The following is a 27,160-nucleotide window of genomic DNA, read 5'->3' as shown; positions in this document are numbered from 1 at the left end:
TTTTCCGATGCATTCAGGTCTGTGTCCTCAATATGTAAGGAAACACCCTAACACCTTTTCTTAAGTGATTTATTGTGCTTATTGCACCTTACTGTCCTCTTCTGTGTTACATAAATCCTTCCAAAATCTCCATACTCTGCATAAATAACATACACAAGGATATAAACCAACCATATCCCAAAATAAATCACTTAGGAAGAGGTGTTGGGGAGCCTCCTTACCTGACAAGAATACAGGTATCAAAACTAATGGACAGTCAGTTTTTATTTATTTATTTTTTTAACAAGAAAGAAGGAACCAAAGGCCAGACACCAATAAGACTGTTCCCTCCACGAAAAAACTGACTGCCCTTCCTCCCAGTCTATCCACTAGAATGAAGGTGGACTGAAATAATAGCCAGTCTATTAAAGGAATAAATGGAATGAACAGTTATTACCCTGTGTTTTATCTTACTGGAACCAGATTACCTTATTAATTAATTAATTAATTAATTTATTTATTATGTAAGGAAGAAGGAACCAAAGGCCAGGAATCAGCAAGGTTGTTCCCTCCAAGAAGAAGTAAAAACAAGACAACAGACACAAATTCAACTATACAGCTATTTAGTCATAAAATAATAAACTGAATAACTACCCACAGCAACAGAAAGACAACTGGAAATTAGACCAACTGTAAATTCCATCATAAAATATAAATGTCTCCAGTTCATGCAGCAGCCATAGCCTCCATTAGCAATACAAGTGGCAAAAAACACAGCATTCAATGTATAAGGAAGCTGTTTGTTTTTTTTAAATCACAAGATAAAACTAAGGCACTTTTAAATAGGAAAAAAAATGGCATTGGTGGTAGATAATGGTAACCATCATCCACTCACTTAATGTAGTGTTGCCTACTTCTTCCTTCACCTTTATCATTCTTTTTCTGTCTCTGCCCTCCTCTCTTCCTGCTTCTCTATATGGGTGGTAACCATATAACCCACCCATACGTATTCCCTACGTGTCAGCAAGTGGGTTGATGGATGGTCAGTGTCCCTCCCTGTAAAACAACTAACTCAGAGACCAACAACCATCCCTTACAGGATTATGGCATCTGGCAATAGACAGACAGGATAATGGCATTACAAAACAGAATATACAGTGTTTAAATCTATACTTTCATACAAATACAGGATGTTAAGTATTTATTCAATGGCTCAAGTTCACAAATCTCACCATAACTTCCCTGTCATGCCTATAGAGTATGTTCAGCATCTGTTCAATAGTTCAAGTTCACAAGATCTTACAATAACATAATCTGTGTGTTCTTGCAATTATGTCTGTTCAGCATTTGTTCAATAGTTCAAGTTCACAAGATCTTACAATAACATAATCTGTGTGTTCATGCAATTATGTCTGTTCAGCATTTGTTCAATAGTTCAAGTTCACAAGATCTTACAATAACATAATCTGTGTGTTCATGCAATTATGTCTGTTCAGCATTTGTTCAATAGTTCAAGTTCAAAAGATCTTACAATAACATAATCTGTGTGTTCATGCAATTATGTCTGTTCAGCATTTGTTCAATAATTCATGTTCAAAATGTTTTACAAAAAACAATTCTCCAGTTACCTCATCTTACAACATAGAGTCAGTTGTCAATATACATCAAGGATTTAGTCCAATTATTTCACATGTTTTCATACAATTAATTCTGTACTTCAAATAAAACCGCAGAAAGGTGGTGGCGACCATCATCCACTCACTTGATGTAGTGCTGCCTACTTCCTTAGCTTTTATCATTCTTTTTCTGTGCCTGTCCTCCTCTCTTCCTATTTCTCCCATCTTTCCTGTCACTTCTTATTCCTTTTCTTTCCTTTTCAGGTGGCTTTACATTGAGTGACAAGCCAAATGGTTTCCTGTAAGCCAAGAAATCATTTACAACGCTGGGTGGTAACCATATAACCAAACCATATGTGCTCCCTACGTGTCAACAAGTGGGTTGGTGGAGGGTTAGTGCCCCTCCCCGTAAAACAACTAACTCAGTGTCAAATGGCCACCCTTTGTGGGATTGTGGTGTCTGGCAATAGATAGACAGATAAATAGTAATATATGTAGCAATGGAATCTAAGAAGGAATTTTTCTGTAAATGTTCCATAGATTTACCAGCCTGAAAAAATGAATACTGTATCTAAAATGAAGACATATTACAAGCAGACTGTACTACTGGAATAAAAATAACAACAGTGAGGCAATAACTAACACTCTCTGAATTTCATATCTCTGAATTTTTAAATATCTGAATTTCATATCTCTGAATTTTCATGTCTCTGAATTTTATATCTCCCAGTTTCATACCTCTGAATTTCCTATATTTGAATTTCCTGTCTGAATTTTCATATCTCTGAATTTCATATCTTGTGTCAGCTGGTTTGAAAATACATGAGCAATTATGGTACCTGCTCTGTTGGTCGCACCAGTACATCATGGATCTGTGAAGTAATGAGGGAACTACATTAAATATATGCTAAAATTACTTATACAACAGGTACATACAGTAGATGCTCCGTTTAACAAACTAATTCAGCCAATCCCCATTCCATTACCTTGAATTTCCCACTGAATCAAGTTCCGTATCCAACAACTCTCATGTGTGGGAAGGCCCTCCACATACAGCTCTTCTCAACAGGGTGGAGTCAAAGGCTTTTCGTCTCATTAACTCTCCTCCTCTTACTGACTCCCTTCAACCTCTGTCTCTTTGCCACACTGTTGCATATTTATCTCTTTTCTATTGCTAATTCAATGGTCACTGCTCCTCTGAACTGTCTGCTTGCATCCCTCCACCTCTACAACGGGCACATAGCGCCTGTCTAGAAACAAACTCTCATCCCTTTTCTGTCCAACTCTCTAATGCAAGAGTTAACCGTTACTCCCAGTCCTTCATTTATGCAACAGTCTCCCTCTGTCGGTATTTCCTGCTTCCTATGATCTTCAGTCTTTCAAACGCAGTGTGTCCAGGCATATCGAATGATTGGATCTTGAATTTGGCTCTCTCTTGTATTTTGTTTTTCTCTTGGGAGGAACAGTTTTGCGCGCTCGTGGCCTTTGGTTCCTTCATCCTCACATAAAAAAAAAAAAAACTTTATTAAATCCTTGAAGGCAACCCAAACCCAGCAAATTATACTAATTCTCAATGCCACACACAGCAGTCTGAACCCATAATTACGGTAATACCCCTACAAAGGCATTATTGTATACGGAATTTCCTTAATGCAATTATACTCATTTTAAATGAAATTTTTCCTTAAACATGGCAACAAATAGCAGAAAAAATGATTCTGTTATCTTGGGCTTCTGCTAAATTGGTGTTTGTTCAATCGAGCATCTACTGATATATATATATATATATATATATATATATATATATATATATATATACAGTACTGAAAATACTTTTGGAATATATACAACAGTCATCCTGATCAGTCCAACCCTTACATCTCAAAAATATTCTTTCATCATCATCATTGTCAACACTGTCATCATCATCATCATCATCATCATCATCATAATAGTAATAACACAAGCATGTTGCAGCCTCTATAAACAAAGAAAATAATAATAATAAAAATAATAATAATAATAATCATCATCATCCAATCCTGTGTTGCCCCATGAGGAGCATAGGAGCCTGGGGCTAGGCAAGTTGGTCCTGACATTTGATTGACCAGCCTCACTCATCCCTGAGTGGCATTATGTAAGCAATAAACCCCAACCACCCCTTGAATAAAAACTTGCACCGGCTTAATCCAATTGGAGCGCCTTAATTATCCACTGAACCACTAGGCGCCATTGTTTGGTTGTATGGTTACCACCCAGCACAGTACAGGTATACCCCACTTTAACGATGCAATTGGTTAGGTAAAAACCCGTCGTTAGGCGGGGTATAGTATCTCAGGGTAGATTTAACATGTAAAGTAATGAGATGCATTTTTCAGCCTTGGGTTTCCCCCCAAAACCAAGTCCAAAACCCACCCAAATGTGCCCAAAAACAAGTGTAAAGCCAATCTAAATGGCCTAACAGCTGTCAAGGAAGCTAACCTAAGCCTAACACCTGTAAAGAAATAAAATCTGAAAATCCTCAAAAATAAGTCTGGAAAAAATCAAGCTTAGTAAACTGTACCCCAAACTGACAATGTTCACCCCACCTATGGCTAAAACACACAATGTTCACCCCACCTATGGCTAAAACACATTAATCTAAGTCTAAAAACAGTTTATAAATCAACCTAAACACAATGTTCACCCCACCTATGGCTAAAACACATTAACCTAAGTCTAAAAACAGTTTATAAATCAACCTAAACACAATGTTCACCCCACCTATGGCTAAAACACATTAATCTAAGTCTAAAAACAGTTTATAAATCAACCTAAACACAATGTTCACCCCACCTATGGCTAAAACACATTAATCTAAGTCTAAAAACAGTTTATAAATCAACCTAAACACAATGTTCACCCCACCTATGGCTAAAACACATTAATCTAAGTCTAAAAACAGTTTATAAATCAACCTAAACACAATGTTCACCCCACCTATGGCTAAAACACATTAATCTAAGTCTAAAAACAGTTTATAAATCAACCTAAACACAATGTTCACCCCACCTATGGCTAAAACACACTAATCTAAGTCTAAAAACAGTTTATAAATCAACCTAAACATACAATTTTAGTCTAAAATATCATCAGAATCAGTAAAAAAATCAGAACCCATCATTAAGCAGGGTTTGGTCATCGTTAGGTGGGGTATGGTGGTGTTTCTACCCCCATCGTTAAGCCGGGGTATCGCATCCTAGGATACTGTATATCGAAGTATACCTGTAAATGGTTTCCTGGTGTACAGCAAACCATTTGACTTGTCACTTAGTACAGACTCACCCACAGGGAGAAGGATGAAAAATGAATGAAGGAAAGAAAGACAGAAGATAAATACAAATAACAACAATAATGATGATGATAACAATAATAATGATGATGAAAATGATAATAATAATGACAATGACAACCAAACACCTGACTATACACTACCTGAACCCTGGGTGGTGCGGCCAGGACATGAAGCACGGTAGCAGCAACATCTTCAGGCTGGAGACACTCTAACTGTTTGTACACCTCTCGACCTTTGACTTCATCTTTCATCATCCTGGGCGAAAACTCTGTCTCCACAAAGCCAGGACTGACGGACTGGGAAAGAGTATGGAAAATTACAGAGGGATGGAGTAGAGAGGTATATGAGAGGTGGGGGTGTACGATGGGGCTAGGGTGGCAAAATGGCAGGGGACTGGGTGACATGGAGGCAATTTGCTTGTGGCCACCCTTTATGGGATTAAAATGTATGGCTGTAGACAGACAGATAGATTTTAATTTGGCCCTAAACAGCTATCCTTCCATCTTGTGTTCAGAGTTACATCAGTGGATTAAACTTTGAATATGATGCTAGTCCCTATAATGGACTAATTGAGGGAAAGCCTGATCCAATAAAGCCAAAAATCTGTTATATCCAGCAGCCTCTCACGTACGTGTTTGAAAATAAATGATTACAACAGCATAATCTTGTACTACAACTAAACTATATCCATTTTACACCAGCCTGGCCCATAATTTCACCTTCTTGTGGTTTATGTCACATCCTTGTCACTGCACTTCCTCATGACATGTGCATTGCAACCCATTCAACGGGCATTGTTCATTATGGCCAACGGAAGTCCAGTGGCTCTGTAGTGGCCGGTAAATTCAACATCCAGTCTATTGAGGTATATTAAATGGATGTTTTAATATCCTCTCTCTACTTAACTTGACCTAATACAGCCATCTCTCCATCTTGTTTTCTGAGTTGTAAAAGTGGATTAGCAGAATATGGTGCTAGTCATGAAAAACTCCCGTGAAAATGGTGTAGAGCAGCAGTATTGTTGTTTTCTGCCACTGAGCTATGTGCAATAAGCTGTCAATGGATGAAAATATGGGCCAAGTTAAGGTGAAAACAGTAGTCTTTTCAGGGATGTGTTCCTAATTATAACTTTTTCTATACACGCAGCAGTGCTGGAGATGGGTGCCTTCATGTAGTGGCATTGATATAACCAGGCAGCTCTACTGCCCACTTATACAAACATCCCTCAACTTCCTCCCTATTGCCTCAAATGGATGAAGGTGAGCTGCACAAGAGGAGGACCACTTCAGGCTGCAGTCAACTGGATTCACGTTTAGATTAGCTTTAGGTTGTGATGATGACCACTAATACTACTGCTACTGCTACTACAGTACTGCTACTACTACTACTATTGCTACTACTGCTACCATTATTGCTATTGCTACCACCACCATTCGGTTTGCTATCCTCAGAGTGATGAACCTAACTTATGAGAATACTGTACGACCCAAAGCCTCACTCAGCACCCTTGCACAGACTTACCGAAACCCTGATGTGGCACTTCAAGGCTCGTAACTCCTGTCGCAGCCCCTCGGTCAGGGCCATCACTGCATACTTGGTACCAGAGTAGAAGTGCCCTTGTGGATTGAGGGAGACGCGATGCCCGGCCGTACTGAGGAGGGAAAAAGTGATCAGAGGTAAAAAAAAAAAAATGAAATCGCCCTTTTGCAGTCCACTCTTCTCCTTCTGAGATAGGGTAGTAGCTGATGGATTTTTGTATAACCAGGCAGTTGACCCACCTGGTGACATCAATGCTACCACATGAAGGCATCCCTCTTCAGCACCTGAATGCACAAATAAAACAGGATGAGTGGATCCATACACAATACCATGTTTACTCTAACTTGGCCTAAAATTGCCATCTCTCCATCTTGAATACTGAGTCGTAACAATAGATTAACACTAGAATATGATGCCATAATACTGAGTTGCAACAATAGATTAACACTAGAATATGATGCCATAATACTGAGTTGCAACAATACAATATCACTAGAATATGATGCCATAATACTGAGTTGCAACAATAGATTAACACTAGAATATGATGCCATAATACTGAGTTGCAACAATAGATTAACACTAGAATATGATGCCAGTCCCAAAAATGTGTTATGGACAGGATGTAGAGCTGCAGCATTGTCTTTTTCTACCATTGTGTTATGTGAAATAACTAAAGGACAAAAATCTGGCCCAGGTGTAGGTTAAACAACTATACAGCAGGTGGGTTGAGACATTTGACAAACTCAGCAGTTTTATCTGCACATAACATCTTAACAGCGTCTTGTTTGTCATGAACACTGGTGGTAGTAAAACAATGTAAGGGGCATACAAGATATTAAGGTTTAGGCTGTAGTTCCAGCAGATCAGGAGAGTACTTCTGAGGAGGATGGGAAAGCTGGTGATGAAGAGATGGAGATCACATTTCACGAGCCCTCAGGTCTGGCTCCTGACCATCCCCCTTGGCTGATCTTTTCCAGCGTGTCATTTGCATAGAGAGACGACCAGCATACTCTCCCACACACATTTCTCTAACTGTCCACTGTACACTACATGGCACTTTACCCAGTACACACATATCCTATTACGATGTGGGTTGGTGTCAGTAAGGGTATGCAGCTGAAAACCTTTACCCTGCTAAACAGAGGCAGGCATGAGGACTGGTGTGGGACAGGCTCCATCAGTGTCCCTCTGTCTGGGCTTGGAGCTGTGTGGGTGGGGCCTGTGTGGTCTATCTTCACCTTTATATATTTATTTTTTTCAGCTACAGACAAGAGAGGCTGGTAGAGACATATGGTCATACCTGTTGATGTGTATAATATGGCCGTCATCCACACCTCGCTCCCTCATGGACGCCACAGCCTCCTTTGTACACAGACACAGCCCCACCACATTCGTATCCAGCATCTCTCGCCATTCCTCAGGGGTGCCATCTGTTGTGAAAACCAGGAAGGAGAGTACAAAATAAATATCAATCCCTAAGGGTGAGAACCAAGGGGCTGTAACAGAGCCTGCAGTTTAATCAAAGAATGTTATTGCCCCCTCGAAAAATACATATAAATAATAATAATAATAATAATAATAATAAAAATAATAATAATAAAAATAACACTCACTTATGCTCTGATCAGAAAACAAAAGCACTGATTACAAGAGTGTTACTCATTATTTCATACTTGCCAAGTAATATAATATGAACAAGGTAAATCATGTACAGGGTAGACAAGTTTTGTTCTTACCTAATTGTATCTTTACAGGAATGAGTCAAGCTCGTAGTGTCCTGTGTATTAAATCTCTCTTATCATACATTCATTCATTCATTCATTGCCAGACGCCATGTATCCCAGATGGGGTGGCCAATGGCTTAGAGTTAATTGTTTTACAGGGAGGGGCACTAATCCTCCACCAACCCCACTTGACACGTAGGAAATTTATGAATTGTTTTGGCACACCCTATTTGGTTTGGTAGTGCATTCTACTAATCAGTTGCTCTGTTTGGGAAACTGAATTTCTTTACGTCTTTATCGCCTCTCTTTTTATGTAGTTTTTTGCAGTGTCCTCTTGCTGATGCTTTCCCATATGACATATACTCATTTATGTCTATTTTCTCTTTCCCTGATATGCATTTATATAGCATAATCATGTCTCCTCTTTTCCTTCTCTCCTGTAGTGTTGGTAGATTCAGTTTTTCTAGTCTTACTTCATAGCTTAGATCCCTTAAGCTAGGTACCCATCTTGTAACTGCCCTTTGAACTTTTTCAATCTTATGGAGATTTGAGTGATGGGTTTTCCATGAATGTTGGTGTGCATCAGGGGTCAGTTTTGAGTCCCATATTGTTTATCATGGTACTTGAAGCCCTCTCACGTGACTTTAGAAACGGACTCCCATGGGAGTTGTTGTATGCTGATGATTTGGTGTTGATTGCAGAGAATGAAAGGGAGGCGGAGGAAAGGTTTAGGAACTGGAAAGATGGTATGGGGCACAAGGGCTTAAGGGTAAATGCAGATAAAACAAAAGTGATGGTATCTAGGGCTGGTGGCGGTACTGTCAAAGACGAGGGAGAGTGGCCATGAGCAGTTTGCCACAAGGGCATGGGAAGTAATTCCATCTTGTGCGGTGTTTGTGATAAATGGGTGCATAAGAGATATAGTGGTATCAGAGGTAGACTGCGAGATAATGCAGTGTTTGTGATAAGTGGGTGCATAAGAGATATAGTGGTATCAGAGGTAGACTGCAAGATAATGCAGTGTTTGTGATAAGTGGGTGCATAAGAGATGTAGTGGTATCAGAGGTAGACTGCGAGATAATGCTGATTTTATGTGTACGTCGTGTCGGGGAGAGCAGGTGGAGATTGTCAGACGTGAAAGAATTGAACTTGCTGGTGAATCTCTTGAGTGTGTGGAAGAGTTTTGTTATTTGGGAGACATGTTGTGTGCTGGAGGTGGGGCTGGAGCAGCTCTGTGGCTAGGGTGAGAAATGGTTGGAAGAAGTTCAGGGAGCTCTTGCCTCTCCTGAGATTGAGAGGACTCTCCCTACATGCTAAGGGGTCACTGTATGCAGCATGTGTTAGGAGTGTAATGCTGTATGGTAGTGAGACCTGGGCAGTGAAGGAGGAAGATATTCGCCAGCTCAGACGTACAGAAATGACAATGATTAGGTGGATGTGCAGTGCGTCCCTGCGTGCAAGGTCTGGGGGGGCTGGGTTTACGATGGAAGAGTTGAGAGGTAGGATGGGACCGGAGTTTATTGGTGTTGTGATGAGGAGAGGTAGATTGAGATGGTTTGGACATGTGGAGAGGATGGGGGATGATAGTTGGGTGAGGAAGGTGAGAAGTGTTAATATTGGGGGTGGGGTTATGAGGGGTAGACCGAGAAAGACATGGGACAAGATCATTAGGTGTGACCTCAGGGTTAAGGGACTGAACAGGGAGGCTCCAATGGAACGTACAGCATGGAGAGCCGCTATTAGGTGACCAAGGCCGACACATGCAAGCATGTTGGAGCCTTTAAAAACTAAACTATGTGTTTTTTGAGATGAGGACTCCAGACTACTGATGCATACTTCAGGGTTGGTCTGATGAATGATACTATTATCTTTCTCAGCATGTCTTCATTTATATATGTAAATGCTATTCTCATATTAGAAAGCACTGTATACATATTCTGTACCTTCTCACTGTGTGTGTGTGTGTGTGTGTGTGTGTGTGTGTGTGTTTTAGCTGTCTATCTCTGCAGTACTTTTAGTCATGGATCTTCAGCCAGGGGTGTCATAAGTTAGAGTCCTTGACATATAAATACTGATAAACCACTTAAACACATCACAACTCATCACTCCACCAACATACCAAGTAATGAATGATTGTGAGACATTCCGGCATTGTTAATACACACGTCAACGCCTCCGTACTCTTTCTTGATGGTGGAGAAGAGAGAGAGAACCTGATCGTCTTTTGTGATGTCACACTTAACGGCCATCAGTGATCCAGGATGTGTCTTTAACTCAGCTGCCAGTGCCTACAAAACAAGGAGAATCATGTGCCTTTGGGCTCATATCCTTTTTGGTTAAGGAAGCACCCTAACACTTCTTCCTGAGTGATTTATTTTGTTTATTACACCTTGTTGCTCTCTTCTGTGTTACTCAAGTCATTCTAATATCACCATACTCTGCATAAATAACATACAGTATGATATTAGCCAGTTGTAGCCTATCTAAAAATAAATCAGTAAGAAAGAGGTGTTAGGGAGCTCTCTTCTGTGTTACTTAATTCATTCTAATTTCACCATACTCTGCATAAATAACATACAGTATGATATTAAGCAACGTTGGGTCTGGTTAGTACTTGGATGGGTGACCGCCTGGGAACGCCAGATGCTGTTGGCATCCCTACGTCAAGTGGGGTTGGTGGAGGATTAGTGCCCCTCCCTGTAAAACAATTAACTCTAAGCCCTTGGCCACCCCGTCTGGGATACATGGCGTCTGGCAATGAATGAATGAATGAATGATATTAGCAATTTGTATCCAAAAATAAATCAGTAAGAGAGAGGTGTTAGGGAGCTTCCTCAATCACCAAGAATACAAACCCATGTGTCTTGCGCTCATATTCTCATTGGTAAAGGACGCTCCCTAACACCTCTTCCTAAGCAGTTTATTTTGCTTATTGCCACCTGTCATCCTCTTCTGTGCTATTTAAATGATTCTAATATTACCATACTCTGCATAAATAGCATAAGCAATTATATTAACTGTCCATATTCAGAAATAAATCACTAAGGAAGAAGTGCTTGGGAGAATCCTTGAGAGACAAGAATACAGACTTTGGAGTTGGATGGAACAGTTAAGAAAGAAGGGGGAGAGGAAGAGGAGTGTTTGAGAGAGGAGAAGAGGAAGAGGAGTGTTTGAGAGAGGAGAAGAGGAAGAGGAGTGTTTGAGAGAGGAGAAGAGGAAGAGGAGTGTTTGAGAGAGGAGAAGAGGAAGAGGAGTGTTTGAGAGAGGAGAAGAGGAAGAGGAGTGTTTGAGAGAGGAGAAAAGGAAGAGGAGTGTTTGAGAGAGGAGAAGAGGAAGAGGAGTGTTTGAGAGAGGAGAAGAGGAAGAGGAGTGTTTAAGAGAGGAGAATAGGAAGAGGAGTGTTTGAGAGAGGATAAGAGGAAGAGGAGTGTTTGAGAGAGGATAAGAGGAAGAGGAGTGTTTGAGAGAGAAGAAGAAGAGGAGTGTTTGAGAGAGAAGAGGAAGAGGAGTGTTTGAGAGAGGAGAAGAGGAAGAGGAGTGTCTGATACAGTGGGAATGGTACTTATATAAACAGTGTTGATATTAAAAAGATATAAGCAGTAATTTGAGAAGAGCATTTGGAGTTACATGGAGAAACAGACAGATACATGAAGAAGTAAATGAACACTGTGTTGATATGGATGTGGAGTTACATGATGAGACAGACAGACAAATGAGGAAGTAATGGAGTGCTGTGGTGTTGATGTGATGTGATTTGAAAAATGTTAGGAGAAATACTTTGAGATGTTTTGGGGGAAGGATGGAAAGTGAGACTGACTATGTGAGTGAGGTGGAGGAGGAAAGAAGGGGGAGACCAAGAATGAGATGGATGGATGGAGTGGAGATATTGTATGTATGAGAGAGGGGATGTGAGTTAGGGTGGGGGCAGCTAAATGGCGGAGGACAGGGCAGTGTGGATATGTCTGAGGTCACCTCTTACAGGATTAAGACATCTGGCAGTGGATAGACACTGTACATCACTATTATTATTACTACTACTGCTATTTATTATTATAATTATTGTTATTATTATCATTATTATTACTACTGCTTATTATTACCTGGACCTTCTCAACATTTCTGGCAGCCCCAACCACCTTCATACCCTCCTGTACCAGCTGCCTGCAGATGGCCGCCCCTATGCCAACACTGGCCCCCGTCACCAGCGCCACTCGACCTGCCCAGCGATTCATGGCTTGTCTGCAGATTAAAAATAATGACTGAATTACCAAGGCTTGTGTGCTAAGTGGCTTGGAGATATCATAACACAGGCACGGATTTATCATGGGTAGACACAGCTGCTAGTTTTGGCAAACTAGTGATTTAATTTTTTAAAATGTGCATCAAAACTTTTGCAAAGTTTGAGTCCTTCCACAAAAAACAATTATTTACCAAAATACATGCAATAAATCTCTTACTGTACTTGCACTTTACTATGTAATTGTACACCTATGATTAAAACAGGTTAAATAAAGGAGTATTTTTAGTTTTGATTGTTTATGAGCATTAAGTGGTAATTCTGCCAGGAATCATGTCCCCTCCCCCTTTTCAAAAGTGCTGGATCTGCTCTGATAATACCTGTTCCTTAGTTCTTTTGCACATTACACCTCAAATTGCTATTGTATGCATTTTTTTTTTTTTTTTTTTTATGCAAGAAGGAAGGAACCAAAGGCCAGGAGCCCACAAATTGTTCCATGCAAGAAAAAACAAAAACAAGATAACAGTGAGCCAAATTCAAGATCCATTCAATTTGAGATGCCTGGACACACTGTGTCTGAAACACTGGAGATCATAGGCAGTAGGAAGTACAGACAGAGGAGGGAGACAGTTCCAGAGTTGGCCATTGCATGTGACCAAAGGTTTCTCTTCAGCACAGTGACCTTGTCATGGCTAAAATGAAGGGCTAATAAATACAGTATTTCACAGTGTAAGGGTTAGGTCAGGGTGGGGTTAGGCTGGGTAAGGTTATGTTAGGTTAGATGGTGGGATGGGGTGTGTGTGTGTGTGTGTGTGTGTGACTCTTGGCAACAGCTTCAGGGCCTATCCCAAGGTCCAATAGTCCTCCAACACACCTGCACATGTCACCACTTCGCACTAACACCCACCATCCATCCTGAATACATGCTAGGGCTGTCTCATGCAGAACTGGTGTACTGGTATTAGCAGGGGTACTTTTATGTCAAGTTTGTGGGTCTTCTAATAGTTAAAAACAGGTCAGGTCTGGTTATGGGAGTTGAAAATAGGTCAGATCTGGTCATGGTGGTTGAATATGGGTCACGTCTGGTTATGGTAGTTGGAAATGGGTCTGATCTGGTTATGGTAGTAGAATATGGGTCACGTCTGGTTATGGTAGTTGGAAATTGGTCAGATCTGGTTTTGGTTTGAGTGAAATTGGCAAAAAGTAAAAAAAAAAAAGGAAATTCAATGGGCTTTACATGTCATAGTGAGAAGCAGTTGTGTTATTACAATTTTGGACAGTCATGCTGGCTATGAGAATCACGTTAGGTGAGATTAGCTATGGGTAGGTTGGTTAGGGTATGTCATAGATTAGTTTGGGTAGACTAGATTCGATTAGATCAGTCAGGGTTGATTAGTTTGGTTAATTTTGGTAATTTGGTTAGTTTTGATAGCTTGAGTAGGCTGGTCAGGTTAGTAGGGGTTGGTTAGGTTAGAAAAGACTATCAAAATAATAGTGATAATAATATATTTACACAGAAATGTTTCGTGGTGGGAAACTATACCACAATCGGGCATGATCTGTCAAAACGCGATAAATTACGGAGACGGCCGTTCGTCATCCGTCAATTCCTTGCTTAAGTAGTGTAATTATTTACTTATTTATATTTATATACATCTATAAAGACCACTGAATGGTGGAGTGAACATACCTTTAAAGTTCTGGAAGCTGGTAGAGAAGCGACGCCCTTCCTGTTTCCCACCTCCCCGATAAGGCTGAAAGCGTATCGTAATGATGATTGCGTAAATTCACAGACCAACAAGTGGGCCATGGCACAGTACCACTATAGTTTTAACCTTTAATTGCCCTGCTCATGTCCTCAAGGTAAACCAGGTGTATACTTAGACTACGTTTTTGTTATAGTTAAAAAGAAAGCCTTGCTAAAAACACGGTATCAAAATTCCATTGTGTTATCCACGAGTGCCCATTTGAGCTACCCCTTTTTGGCTTAAATTGTCCTCTGTGTGTCCTCTAAGTAAAACAGATATTATTACGATACTTTTGCATTGTACTGTAAATGAGAACTACTAAAAAGGCCCTAAATTACAGAATTAAATCCAAATTGAAGTTGCCGCTCCATTCCCAAGGCCACAGTTAGGGGTAGCTCAAATGGGCACTCGTGGATAACCACAATGGAGTTTTGATGTGTTTAGTAAGGCTTAAGTACAATAAAAAACTATGAACCTGGGTTACCTTGAGGACATGCGCTGGACGATTAAAGGTTAGAAATATAGTCGGTACTGTGTCATGGCCCAGTCTGCGAATTTATGCAATCATCATTACGATACGCCTGCAACCTTATCGGGAAGGTGGGAAGCTGGGAGGGCGTCAGTCCGTTATAGTTCAGCCAGCTTCCAGAACCTAAGGAAAGGTATGTTCACTTCACCGTTTCAGTTCCTCCGTTAAAAATAAGTAAATTAATAAACTACTTAAGCAAGAAGCTGCCGGGTGACGGTTTTACGGCCTAATTTATCGCGTTTTGACAGAGGAATCATGCCCGATTGTGGTATTAGTTTCCTATTGCACGAAGCATTTGTGTCACACACACACACACCACAAAGGCAGTCAGGAGACAGGTCGTGTGTGCTGGGCATTCTCCAGGTCCTGTCCTCGCCACTTACTGTTTTTTAATCAGCCCATACACCACCAACCCGGCCAATGTATGGCCCGGCCTGCACTATATGTGTAGGGAATCTTTCAACGAACGAACGATCAACGAACGAAGCATTTGTAGATATAGAAAATTATTGTCAATATTAATTTGATCGTCCTTTCTCCCAACCAACCGTGTCTACTTAAATTAACTTAACCAGTCCACTTACGCTAAATCAAAACTAACCAAATCTACCAAAATTAACCAAACTAATCTACCCTGGCTAATTGAATCTAGTCTACCCAAACTAATCTATGACATACCCTAACCAACCTACCCTTAGCTAATCTCACCAAACTTGATTCTTATTGCCAGCATGACTGTCCAAAATTGTAATAACACCCCTGCTTTTCACCATGACATATAACTATAAAGCCCATTGAATTTATTTATTTATTTATTTTTTTACTTTTGTCTATTCCACCCAAACTAAAACGAGACCTGACCAATTTCCAACTATCATAACCAGATCAGACCAATTTCCAACTACCATAATCAGACCTGACCAATTTCCAACTACCATAACCAGACCTGACCAATTTCCAACTACCATAACCAGACCTGACCAATTTCCAACTACCATAATCAGACCTGACCAATTTCCAACTACCATAACCAGATCTGACCCATTTTCAACTACCATAATCAGACCTGACCTATTTTCAACTACCATAACCAGATCTGACCTACTTTTAACTACCAGAAGACCCGCCAACATGTAAAAATACCCCTGCTAATACCAGTACACCAGTCCTGTATGAGACAGCCCTAGCACATTATTCAGTAGGGATGGTGGGTGTTAGTGCCGAATTGGTGACATGTGGAGGTGTGTTGGAGGACTATTGGACCTTGGGATAGGCCCTGAAGCTGTTGCCCAGAGTCACACACACACACATACAAAGTCAATCCTAATCTAACCTGTTCCTAACCTAGACTTTCCCACCCCATCCCATCTAATCTAACATAGCCTAACCCCACCCTGACCTAACCCTTACTGTGAAATACTGTACTTATTAACCCTTCATTTTAGCCATGACAAAGTCACTAAGCTGAAGAGAAACCTTTGGGCACATGCAGTGGATCAACTCTGGAACTGTCTCCCTCCTCTGTCTGTACTTCCTACTGCCTATGATCTCCAGTCTTTCAGACACAGTGTGTCCAGGCATCTCAAATTGAATGGATCTTGAATTTGGCTCACTGTTATCTTGTTTTTGTTTTTTCATGGAGGGAACAATTTGTGGGCTCCTGGCCTTTGGTTCCTTCCTTCTTGCATAAAAAAAAAAAAAAAAAAATGCATACAATAGCAATTTGAGGTGTAATGTGCAAAAGAACTTAGGAACAGGTATTATCAGAGCAGATCCAGCACTTTTGAAAAGGGGGAGGGGACATGATTCCTGGCAGAATTACCACTTAATGCTCATAAACAATCAAAAATAAAAATACTCCTTTATTTAACCTGTTTTAATCATGGGTGTACAATTACATAGTAAAGTGCCAGTACAGTAAGAGATTTATTGCATGTTTTCATTCATTCATTCATTGCCAGACGCCATGTATCCCAAACGGGGTGGCCAAGGGCTTTGAGTTAATTGTTTTACAGGGAGGGGCACTAATCCTCCACCAACCCCACTTGATTGCATGTATTTTGGTAAATAATTGTTTTTTGTGGAAGGACTCAAACTTTGCAAAAGTTTTTATGCACATTTTAAAAAATTAAATCACTAGTTTGCCAAAACTAGCAGCTGTGTCTACCCATGATAAATCCGTGCCTGTGTTATGATATCTCCAAGCCACTTAGCACACACGCCTTGGTAATTCAGTCATTATTTTTAATCTGCAGACAAGCCATGAATCGCTGGGCAGGTCGAGTGGCGCTGGTGACGGGGGCCAGCGTTGGGATAGGGGCGGCCATCTGCAGGAAGCTGGTGCACGAGGGTATGAAGGTGGTTGGGGCTGCCAGAAATGTTGAGAAGGTCCAGGTAATAATAAGCAGTAGTAATAATAATGATAATAATAACAATAATTATAATAATAAATAGCAGTAGTAGTAATAATAATAATGATGTACAGTGTCTATCCACTGCCAGATGTCTTAATCCTGTAAGAGGTGACCTCAGACATATCCACACTGCCCTGTCCTCTGCCATTTAGCTGCCCCCACCCTAACTCACATCCCCTCTCTCATACATACAGTATCTCCACTCCATCCCTCCATCTCATCCTTGGTCTCCCCCTTCTTTCCCCCTCCACCTCACTCACATAGTCAGTCTCACTTTCCATCCTTCCCCCAAAACATCTCAAAGTATTTCTCCTAACATTTTTCAAATCACATCACATCAACACCACAGGAATCCATTACTTCCTCATTTGTCTGTCTGTCTCAGCATGTAACTCCACATCCATATCAACACAGTGTTCATTTACTTCTTCATGTATCTGTCTGTTTCTCCATGTAACTCCAAATGCTCTTCTCAAATTACTGCTTATATCTTTTTAATATCAACACTGTTTATATAAGTACCATTCCCACTGTGTCAAACACTCCTCTTCCTCTTCTCCTTTCTCAAACACTCCTCTTCCTCTTCTCCTCTCTTAAACACTTCTCTTCCTCTTCTCTTCTGTCAAACACTCCTCTTCCTCTTCTCCTCTCTCAAACACTCCTCTTCCTCTTCTCCTCTCTCAAACGCTCCTCTTCCTCTCCCCCTTCTTTCTTAACTGTTCCATCCAACTCCAAAGTCTGTATTCTTGTCTCTCAAGGATTCTCCCAAGCACTTCTTCCTTAGTGATTTATTTCTGAATATGGACAGTTAATATAATTGCTTATGTTATTTATGCAGAGTATGGTGATATTAGAATCATTTAAATAGCACAGAAGAGGATGACAAGTTGCAATAAGCAAAATAAACTGCTTAGGAAGAGGTGTTAGGGAGCGTCCTTTACCAATGAGAATATGAGCGCAAGACACATGGGTTTGTATTCTCGGTGATTGAGGAAGCTCCCTAACACCTCCCTCTTACTGATTTATTTTTGGATACAAATTGCTAATATCATACTGTATGTTATTTATGCAGAGTATGGTGATATTAGAATGAATTGAGTAACACAGAAGAGAGCTCCCTAACACCTCTTTCTTACAGATTTATTTTTGGATAGGCTACAACTGGCTAATATCATACTGTATATTATTTATGCAGAGTATGGTGAAATTAGAATGACTTGAGTAACACAGAAGAGAGCAACAAGGTGTAATAAACAAAATAAATCACTCAGGAAGAGGTGTTAGGGTGCTTCCTTAACCGACAAGGATATGGGCTCAAAGGCACATGATTCTCCTTGTTTTGTAGGCACTGGCAGCTGAGTTAAAGACACATCCTGGATCACTGATGGCCGTTAAGTGCGACATCACAAAAGACGATCAGGTTCTCTCTCTCTTCTCCACCATCAAGAAGGAGTACGGAGGCGTTGACGTGTGTATTAACAACGCCGGAATGTCTCACAATCATTCATTACTTGGTATGTTGGTGGAGTGATGAGTTGTGATGTGTTTAAGTGGTTTATCAGTATTTATATGTCAAGGACTCTAACTTATGACACCCCTGGCTGAATATCCATGACTAAAAGTACTGCATGGATGGATAGATAGATAGACACATAGTTACACAGATAAGTGGAAAGGTAGATAGATAGATAAATGTAACACACACACATGCACACACACACACACACACCCTGTCTACCCTGTACGTGTATTCACCTTGTTCATGTTATATTACTTGGCAAGTATGAAATAATGAATAACACTCCTGTTCTCAGTGCTTTTGTTTTCTGATCAGAGCATAAGTGAGTGTAATTTTTATTATTATTATATACAGTATATATATATATATATATATATATATATATATATATATATATATATATATATATATATATATATATTTTTGAGGGGGGCAATAACATTCTTTGATTAAACTGCAGGCTCTGTTACAGCCCCTTGGTTTTCACCCTTAGGGATTGATATTTATTTTGTACTGACCTTCCTGGTTTTCAAAACAGATGGCACCCCTGAGGAATGGCGAGAGATGCTGGATACGAATGTGGTGGGGCTGTGTCTGTGTACAAAGGAGGCTGTGGCGTCCATGAGGGAGCGAGGTGTGGATGACGGCCATATTATACACATCAGCAGGTATGACCATATGTCTCTACCAGCCTCTCTTGTTTGTAGCTGAAAAAAATAAATATATAAAGGTGAAGATAGACCACGCAGGCCTCAACTGCAGACCAGACAGAGGGACACTGATGGAGCCTGTCCCACACCAGTCCTCATGCCTGCCTCTGTGTAGCAGCGTAAAGGTTTTCAGCTGCATACCCTTACTGACACCAACCCACATCATAATAGGATATGTGTGTACTGGGTAAAGTGCCATGTAGTGTACAGTGGACAGTTAGAGAAATGTGTGTGGGAGAGTATGCTGGTCGTCTCTCTATGCAAATGACACTCTGGAAAAGATCAGCCAAGGGGGATGGTTAGGAGCCAGACCTGAGGGTTCGTGAAATGTGATCTCCATCTCTTCATCACCAGCTTTCCCATCCTCCTCAGAAGTACTCTCCTGATCTGCTGGAACTACAGCCTAAACCTTAATATCTTGTATGCCCCTTACATTGTTTTACTACCACCAGTGTTCATGACAAACAAGACGCTGTTAAGATGTTATGTGCAGATAAAACTGCTGAGTTTGTCAAATGTCTCAACCCACCTGCTGTATAGTTTTTTTAACACACACCTGGGCCAGATTTTTGTCCTTTAGTTATTTCACATAACACAGTGGCAAAGAAAGACAATGCTGCAGCTCTACATCCTGTCCATAACACATTTTTGGGACTGGCATCATATTCTAGTGATAATCTATTGTTGCAACTCAGTATTATGGCATCATATTCTAGTGTTAATCTATTGTTGCAACTCAGTATTATGGCATCATATTCTAGTGTTAATCTATTGTTGCAACTCAGTATTATGGCATCATATTCTAGTGATAATCTATTGTTGCAACTCAGTATTATGGCATCATATTCTAGTGTTAATCTATTGTTGCAACTCAGTATTATGGCATCATATTCTAGTGTTAATCTATTGTTGCAACTCAGTATTATGGCATCATATTCTAGTGATAATCTATTGTTGCAACTCAGTATTATGGCATCATATTCTAGTGTTAATCTATTGTTGCAACTCAGTATTATGGCATCATATTCTAGTGTTAATCTATTGTTGCAACTCAGTATTATGGCATCATATTCTAGTGTTAATCTATTGTTGCAACTCAGTATTATGGCATCATATTCTAGTGATAATCTATTGTTGCAACTCAGTATTATGGCATCATATTCTAGTGTTAATCTATTGTTGCAACTCAGTATTATGGCATCATATTCTAGTGTTAATCTATTGTTGCAACTCAGTATTATGGCATCATATTCTAGTGTTAATCTATTGTTGCAACTCAGTATTATGGCATCATATTCTAGTGTTAATCTATTGTTGCAACTCAGTATTATGGCATCATATTCTAGTGTTAATCTATTGTTGCAACTCTGTATTCAAGATGGAGAGATGGCAATTTTAGATCAGGTTAGAGTAAAAAGGGTAATGAATATAGATCCACTCCTGTTTTATTTCTGCATTCAGGGGCTGGAGAGGGATGCCTTCATGTGGTAGCATTGATGTAACCAGGTGGGTCAACTGCCTGGTTATCCAACATCCTGGAGAGTGGTCAAAACCCTAGGCTCAGACCATCTTGCAATCATTAGTACCAAAACCAGAATCACCCCAGCTGGCCACAGACACACAGACACTAATTATAATAGAGCCAACTGGGAGGCCTTCACAACTGAAACAGAACAACATTCGAAACACTAAACAGTACACCCATCACAAACATCAACACCGCTGTGCACGCTTTCAGTACAATTATTCAAAATGCAGACTAAAGACACATCCCTAGAGGCAACAGAAAGAGACACAACCCCACCTTCACACCAAAAATGCAAGGCCTCATCAGACAATGGGACACACTGCGACACTCCCCAACATCCCATACACAAGACATCGTACAAAGACAAGATCTCAACACTCAAATAAACAATAAATTATCAGAACAGCAAACACTAAACTGGAATAATTATCGCCAAACACTTGATCACAAAACAAACACCAACAAACTCTACAAAACACTAAACAGCATCACACTTTCCAACAGCAATACTACACAGTCACTTGCTGCCATCACAACAACAGACACCATATTTTCAAACAAACAACAAACAAACACTCTCATCAATCACTTTTCACAAGTCAGTCATCTAAACCCCCATCCCGAAGACCGACGTATCATCCGACGTAAGAGACAGTTCCCCACAGACCCAGACTACGCACCTTTCACTTACAACCAGACGAAGCACATCATTAGCAACCTTAAACACTCATCTGCCTGTGGACCAGACAACATAAGCAACATACACCTTAAACACCTTGGACCACAAGACATACAAGCACTCACTAACATATCAGACTACAGCTACTCACACAACATAATACCCATCATCTGGAAGCATGGCATTATCACCACTATCCCCAAACTCAACAAAGACCCCACGTTACCCTCCTCACACCGCCCCATCTAACTCCTGTGCATCTCCTCCAAAGTCACTGAACGACTGGTACTACAACTAGTTACACTTCACACCTCCCTAGCCCCATCACAACATGGTTTTAGGCCACTACACTCAACAAACACTCTTCCTACAGACCTTACACAGAGACATAGAGAGTTTTTGATGGCATGAATTCAGCTAGGCCACCACACAGAACAATCCTAGTCACATTAGACATTATCAGAGCTTTTGATGCCATCCCCCACCACAACGTCACAAACAAAATATTCAATACAAACATGCACAGTAACATAAAGATGGCTTGAAAACTACTTAGCAGGGACATATGCTCGTGTAACATTTGCCAGTCAGTCTTCAAATATCCCCCAAGGATTAGTTTTGTCCCCTACACTCTTTAACCTATACCTGCACGACATACCCACACCCCACACACCACAGATACACATAGCTTCCTGTGCAGACAACATAAAGCTTATATGTACACACCAAAATGCAAACACAGCTGCACACATCCTCCAACCTTACCTCAACACAATACATGAATGGTTCACCACAAACAGGCTGAAAATGGTCTCAGCCAAATCTACAGTGACCCGTCTCACAAACTGGACAACAGAACATAGTCATATTCCACACCTCACCATTAACAACACTCCCCTAACACCCCCCCAAAAAGAAAAAAATCCTTGGTGTAACATACATCAATGTTATTTAAGCAACACATTACAAACATTTAAGATAAATTAACATCAAGATTCAATGCCTTGAGGTCACTTGTCCATACAACATTTGGACACAACAAAGAAACCACCACCACAGTATACAAACAATGTATACATTCAGTGATGTATTATGCAAGCCCTGCCTGGGCTCCTAACCTCACTAAAACACACTACAACACTCTACAGACCATACAGAACAAGGCCCTAAAAATAATCACAGGCTGCACAGCTACTACACCCACAGACCACCTACACCAAGAAACCAAAGTCCTCAAAGTCAAGGATCGCCTAGACATGAGAGGCACCCAGTTTCTTGTTGCAGCTTCCACAAACCTACAACATCCACTACAGTACATGGCAGCACATCCACCCACACCAAGGAACATCAGAACAACACCCAGCACACAATATCATACACAAATACTGTCATCTTTCCCCCCTCGCCCACCTCAGACCAGCTTCCAGAAGCATATCCACACTCAGATCACTCACCGCTCCATTCACTCGCCTAAAGACAACACACAGCTGCATGTAAGGCCTCCTGATATCCACCGTTCTGAATCCTATCTCCCTCACGAGGACAGGGTCCACCTGGCCAGGCTGAGATGTGGGCATCATCCAGCCCTCTTAAGTTAGTGTATCAGAAGAGGCTGGATGACTCCGTTGCTGATGCCTGTCTAGGATGCAACACAGCACCCCATGCTGTTAAGCATATTATGGAAGACTGCATTGCACACAATGTGCAACACAGCACTCCATACTATTAAGCACATTATGCAAGACTGCATTGGACACAATCACCTGTGCCAGCAACACAACATACACTCCTTGAGAGCTCTGTGGGAAAGCCCGGTCTCGGCTGTGGCCTTCCTTAGGGACTCGGGACTGTTCGGCCAGATTGCCTAGGGAACAACTACTATTACTATTACTGCTACTGCTGCCTGGTTATTGAAACAACTCTCAGCTACTACCCTATCTCGCAGGAGGAGGATGGTGTTGTGCAAAAGGGCAGTTTCAGATTTTTTTTTCTCTTTTTTTACCTCTGATCACTTTTTCAGTATGTCCGGGCATCGCATCGTCACCAGTCCAGCAACGCACTTCTACACCGCCACCAAATTCGCAGTGACGGCTTTGACTGAGGGGCTGCGACAGGAGTTACGAGCCTTGAAGTGCCACATCAGGGTTTCGGTAAGAGTGTGCAAGGGTGCTGAGTGAGGCTTTGGGTCGTACAGTATTCTCATAAGTTAGGTTCATCACTCCGAGGATAGCAAACCGAATGGTGGTGGTAGTAATAGCAATAATGGTAGCAGTAATAGCAATAGTAGTAGTAGTAGTAGTAGTAGCAGTACTGTAGTAGCAGCAGCAGTAGCAGTAGTATTACTAGTCATCATCACAACCTAAAGCTAATCTAAATGTGAATCCAGTTGACTGCAGGCTGAAGTGGTCCTCCTCTTGTGCAGCTCACCTTCATCCATTTGAGGCAATAGGGAGGAAGTTGAGGGATGTTTGTATAAGTGGGCAGTAGAGCCGCCTGGTTATATCAGTGCCACTACATGAAGGCACCCATCTCCAGCACTGCTGCGTGTATAGAAAAAGTTATATTTAGGAACACATTCCTGAGAAGACTATACTGTTTTCACCTTAACTTGGCCCATATTTTCATCCATTGACAGCTTATTGCACATAGCTCAGTGGCAGAAAACAACAATACTGCTGCTCTACACCATTTTCACAGGAGTTTTTCATGACTAGCACCATATTCTGCTAATCCACTTTTACAACTCAGAAAACAAGATGGAGAGATGGCTGTATTAGGTCAAGTTAAGTAGAGAGAGGATATTAAAACATCCATTTAATATACCTCAGTAGACTGGATATTGAATTTACCGGCCACTACAGAGCCACTGGACTTCCGTTGGCCATAATGAATAATGCCCATTGAATGGGTTGCAATGCACATGTCATGAGGAAGTGCAGTGACAAGGATGTGACATAAACCACAAGAAGGTGAAATTATGGGCCAGGCTGGTGTAAAATGGATATAGTTTTAGTTGTAGTACAAGATTATGCTGTTGTAATCATTTATTTTCAAACATGTACGTGAGAGGCTGCTGGATATAACAGATTTTTGGTCTTATTGGATCAGGCTTTCCCTCAATTGTTCCATTATAGGGACCAGCATCATATTCAAAGTTTAATCCACTGATGTAACTCTGAACACAAGATGGAAGGATAGCTGTTTTGGGCCAAATTAAAATCTGTCTGTCTGTCTACAGCCATACATTTTAATCCCATAAAGGGTGGCCACAAGCAAATTGCCTCCATGTCACCCAGTCCCCTGCCATTTTGTAGCCCTCTCCTCAGCTAACACCCCCATCTCTCATATACTTCTCTACTCTGTCCTGTAATTTTCCATACTCTTTCCCAGGCCATCAGTCCGGGCATGGTAGAGACAGAGTTTGCACCAAGGTTGATGAAAGATGATGTCAAAGGTCGAGAGGCATACAAACAGTTAGAGTGTCTCCAACCTGAAGATATTGCCGATACCGTGCTTCATGTCTTGGCCGCACCACCCAGGGTTCAGGTAGTGTATAGTCAGGTGTTTGGTTGTCATTGTCATCATTATTATTATCATCATCATCATTATTATTGTTATCATCATCATTATTGTTGTTATTTGTATTTATCCTCTGTCTTTCTTTCCTTCATTCTTTCTTTGTCCTTCCGCCTATGGGTGACTCTATACTAAGTGACAAGCCAAATGGTTTCCTGAACACCAGGAAACCATTTACAGATGTACTCCGATGTACGATAACCCAAGATGCAATACCCTGGCTTAACCCACCCCATCCCGACCACTTTTCCACCACTGACTCCTCCCAATCCCGACCATTTTTGGAAATTTTTTTCTTTGGCTCAAACCTCCGCTTTTGGTGAGAAACATCGAAAAATCGTAGAGAAATCGCTCACCTGAGGTTTAAAATACTCGAAACAGGCAGCAGTACCTCCTCACTTTACTGTGTTTTCTATCAGGCTGGCTCCAAAGAAAACGAGTTCTATAGGAGTATAACCTTTCCACACCACTCATAAACGGTATTTATTTATTTATTTGGTACGAATTTATATGTAGTACGAGAGTATATTGGTTTTCACACAGTAATATAGGCATTATAAGCATTGTTTCACTCACTAACACATCAACATACCTGACCTTTTTTGGCAACATTACCTGATCATCATTTCTGACTGTTTCTTCCTCTAATGCTATGTAAAGTTTGTCCTCCACATTGTCATTGATTGGGGAATCACTCTGGCCCTGAATTTCGTACCGTGGCATGACATGGCTTTACTGGCCAGGTCACTGATAACAGGTGAATTGCTGAGACAGTGGCGTGTGGGGGGGGGAGGAGGTCATGCTGGGTAAGGCATTGTCTCTGCCTGGCATCTTGTTGAGGAAGGTGTCACGTGTATACGTACCAAAAATCACTCGCGAAAATTGAAAATTGTGCATATTAAGGACCTTACAATTGATTCGCGTTTATGAACGTCAACAGGATTGGCAGTGACAAAACGTGTGGACGCTAAAGAACGTCGACGGGACGCCGTGGGTTAATGATGGGGGTAGAAATACCACCATACCCTGCCTAACAATGGCCAAACCCCAGTTTAACGATGGGCTTTGATTTTTTTACTGATTTTGGTTCAGTGGATAATTAAGGCGCTCCAATTGGATTGAGCCTGTGCATGTTTATATCCAAGGGGTGGTTGGGGTTTATTGCTTATGTAATGCCACTCAGGGATTTGTGAGGCTGGTCACTCTCATCTTAAATGTCAGGACCAACTTGCCTAGCCCCGGGCTCCTACACTTCTCATGGGGCAACACAGGATTGGATGATGATGATGATGATGATTATTTTCTTTGTTTATAAAGGCTGCAACATGCTTTTGTTATTACTGTTTATTATTATGAAAATGACGATGACAGTGATGACGACGATGATGATGAAAGAATATTTTTGAGATGTAAGGGCCGGACTGATCAGGATGACTGTTGTATATATTCCAAAAGTATTTTCAGTACTGTATATATATATATATATATATATATATATATCAGTAGATGCTCGATTGAACAAACACCAATTTAGCAGAAGCCCAAGATAACAGAATCATTTTTTCTGCTATTTGTTGCCCTATTTAAGGGAAAATTTCCGTTAAGGAAATTCCGTACACAATAATGCATTTGTGGGGGTATTAATTATGGGTTCAGACTGCTGTGTGTGGCATTGGGAGTTAGCATAATTTGCTGGGTTTGGGTTGCCTTAAAGATTTTAGTGGAAGGTACCTCAAAATACCAGAACATTTCCTTGAATAGCCTTGGTTACGGAACTCGATTTGGTGGAAAAGTCGAGGTAATGGAATGGGGGTTGGCTGAATTTTGTTAAACAGAGCATCTACTGTATGTACCTGTTTTATAAGTAATTTTAGTATATATTTAATGTAGTTCTCTCATTACTTCACAGATCCATGATGTACTGGTGCGACCAACAGAGCAGGTATCATAATTGCTCATGTATTTTCAAACCAGCTGACACAAGATATGAATATTCAGACAGGAAATTCAAATATACAAAATTCA

At 40.8% G+C, this 27,160-nt stretch overlaps 2 protein-coding genes across 4 annotated transcripts; one reads left to right on the top strand and one right to left on the bottom strand.

Annotated features, from left to right (window-relative positions):
* LOC145395478 (dehydrogenase/reductase SDR family member 11-like) lies at window positions 1–15,178 on the bottom strand. 2 transcript variants are annotated; one of them, XM_080269079.1, is made up of 7 exons: window positions 15,093–15,178; window positions 12,296–12,434; window positions 10,315–10,483; window positions 7,772–7,901; window positions 6,451–6,580; window positions 5,070–5,225; window positions 1–2,467 (listed from the first exon to the last, which is right to left on the bottom strand). In XM_080269079.1, the coding sequence occupies exons 2-7, from the start codon at window positions 12,425–12,427 to the stop codon at window positions 2,426–2,428; spliced, it is 759 nt and encodes a 252-aa protein (XP_080125205.1). In that variant the 5' UTR covers window positions 12,428–12,434; window positions 15,093–15,178; the 3' UTR covers window positions 1–2,425. The 2 variants fall into 2 exon arrangements, with proteins under 2 accessions (XP_080125205.1, XP_080125206.1); XM_080269080.1 differs by having other exon boundaries at window positions 15,026–15,126.
* LOC145395476 (dehydrogenase/reductase SDR family member 11-like) lies at window positions 14,558–27,160 on the top strand. Of its 2 annotated transcripts, none has more exons than XM_080269077.1 (7): window positions 14,558–14,842; window positions 16,965–17,103; window positions 18,469–18,637; window positions 19,181–19,310; window positions 23,580–23,709; window positions 24,950–25,105; window positions 27,045–27,160. In XM_080269077.1, the coding sequence occupies exons 2-7, from the start codon at window positions 16,972–16,974 to the stop codon at window positions 27,084–27,086; spliced, it is 759 nt and encodes a 252-aa protein (XP_080125203.1). In that variant the 5' UTR covers window positions 14,558–14,842; window positions 16,965–16,971; the 3' UTR covers window positions 27,087–27,160. The 2 variants fall into 2 exon arrangements, with proteins under 2 accessions (XP_080125203.1, XP_080125204.1); XM_080269078.1 differs by lacking the exon at window positions 14,558–14,842 and adding an exon at window positions 15,092–15,201.

This window comes from Coenobita brevimanus, chromosome 31 (assembly GCF_032717465.1).
Source record: "Coenobita brevimanus isolate Jiangsu-jjx chromosome 31, ASM3271746v2, whole genome shotgun sequence".
Taxonomy (NCBI): Eukaryota; Metazoa; Arthropoda; class Malacostraca; order Decapoda; family Coenobitidae; genus Coenobita; species Coenobita brevimanus.
Note: the sequence above shows the minus strand (reverse complement) of the source record. Positions and strands in the feature narration are given on the sequence as shown.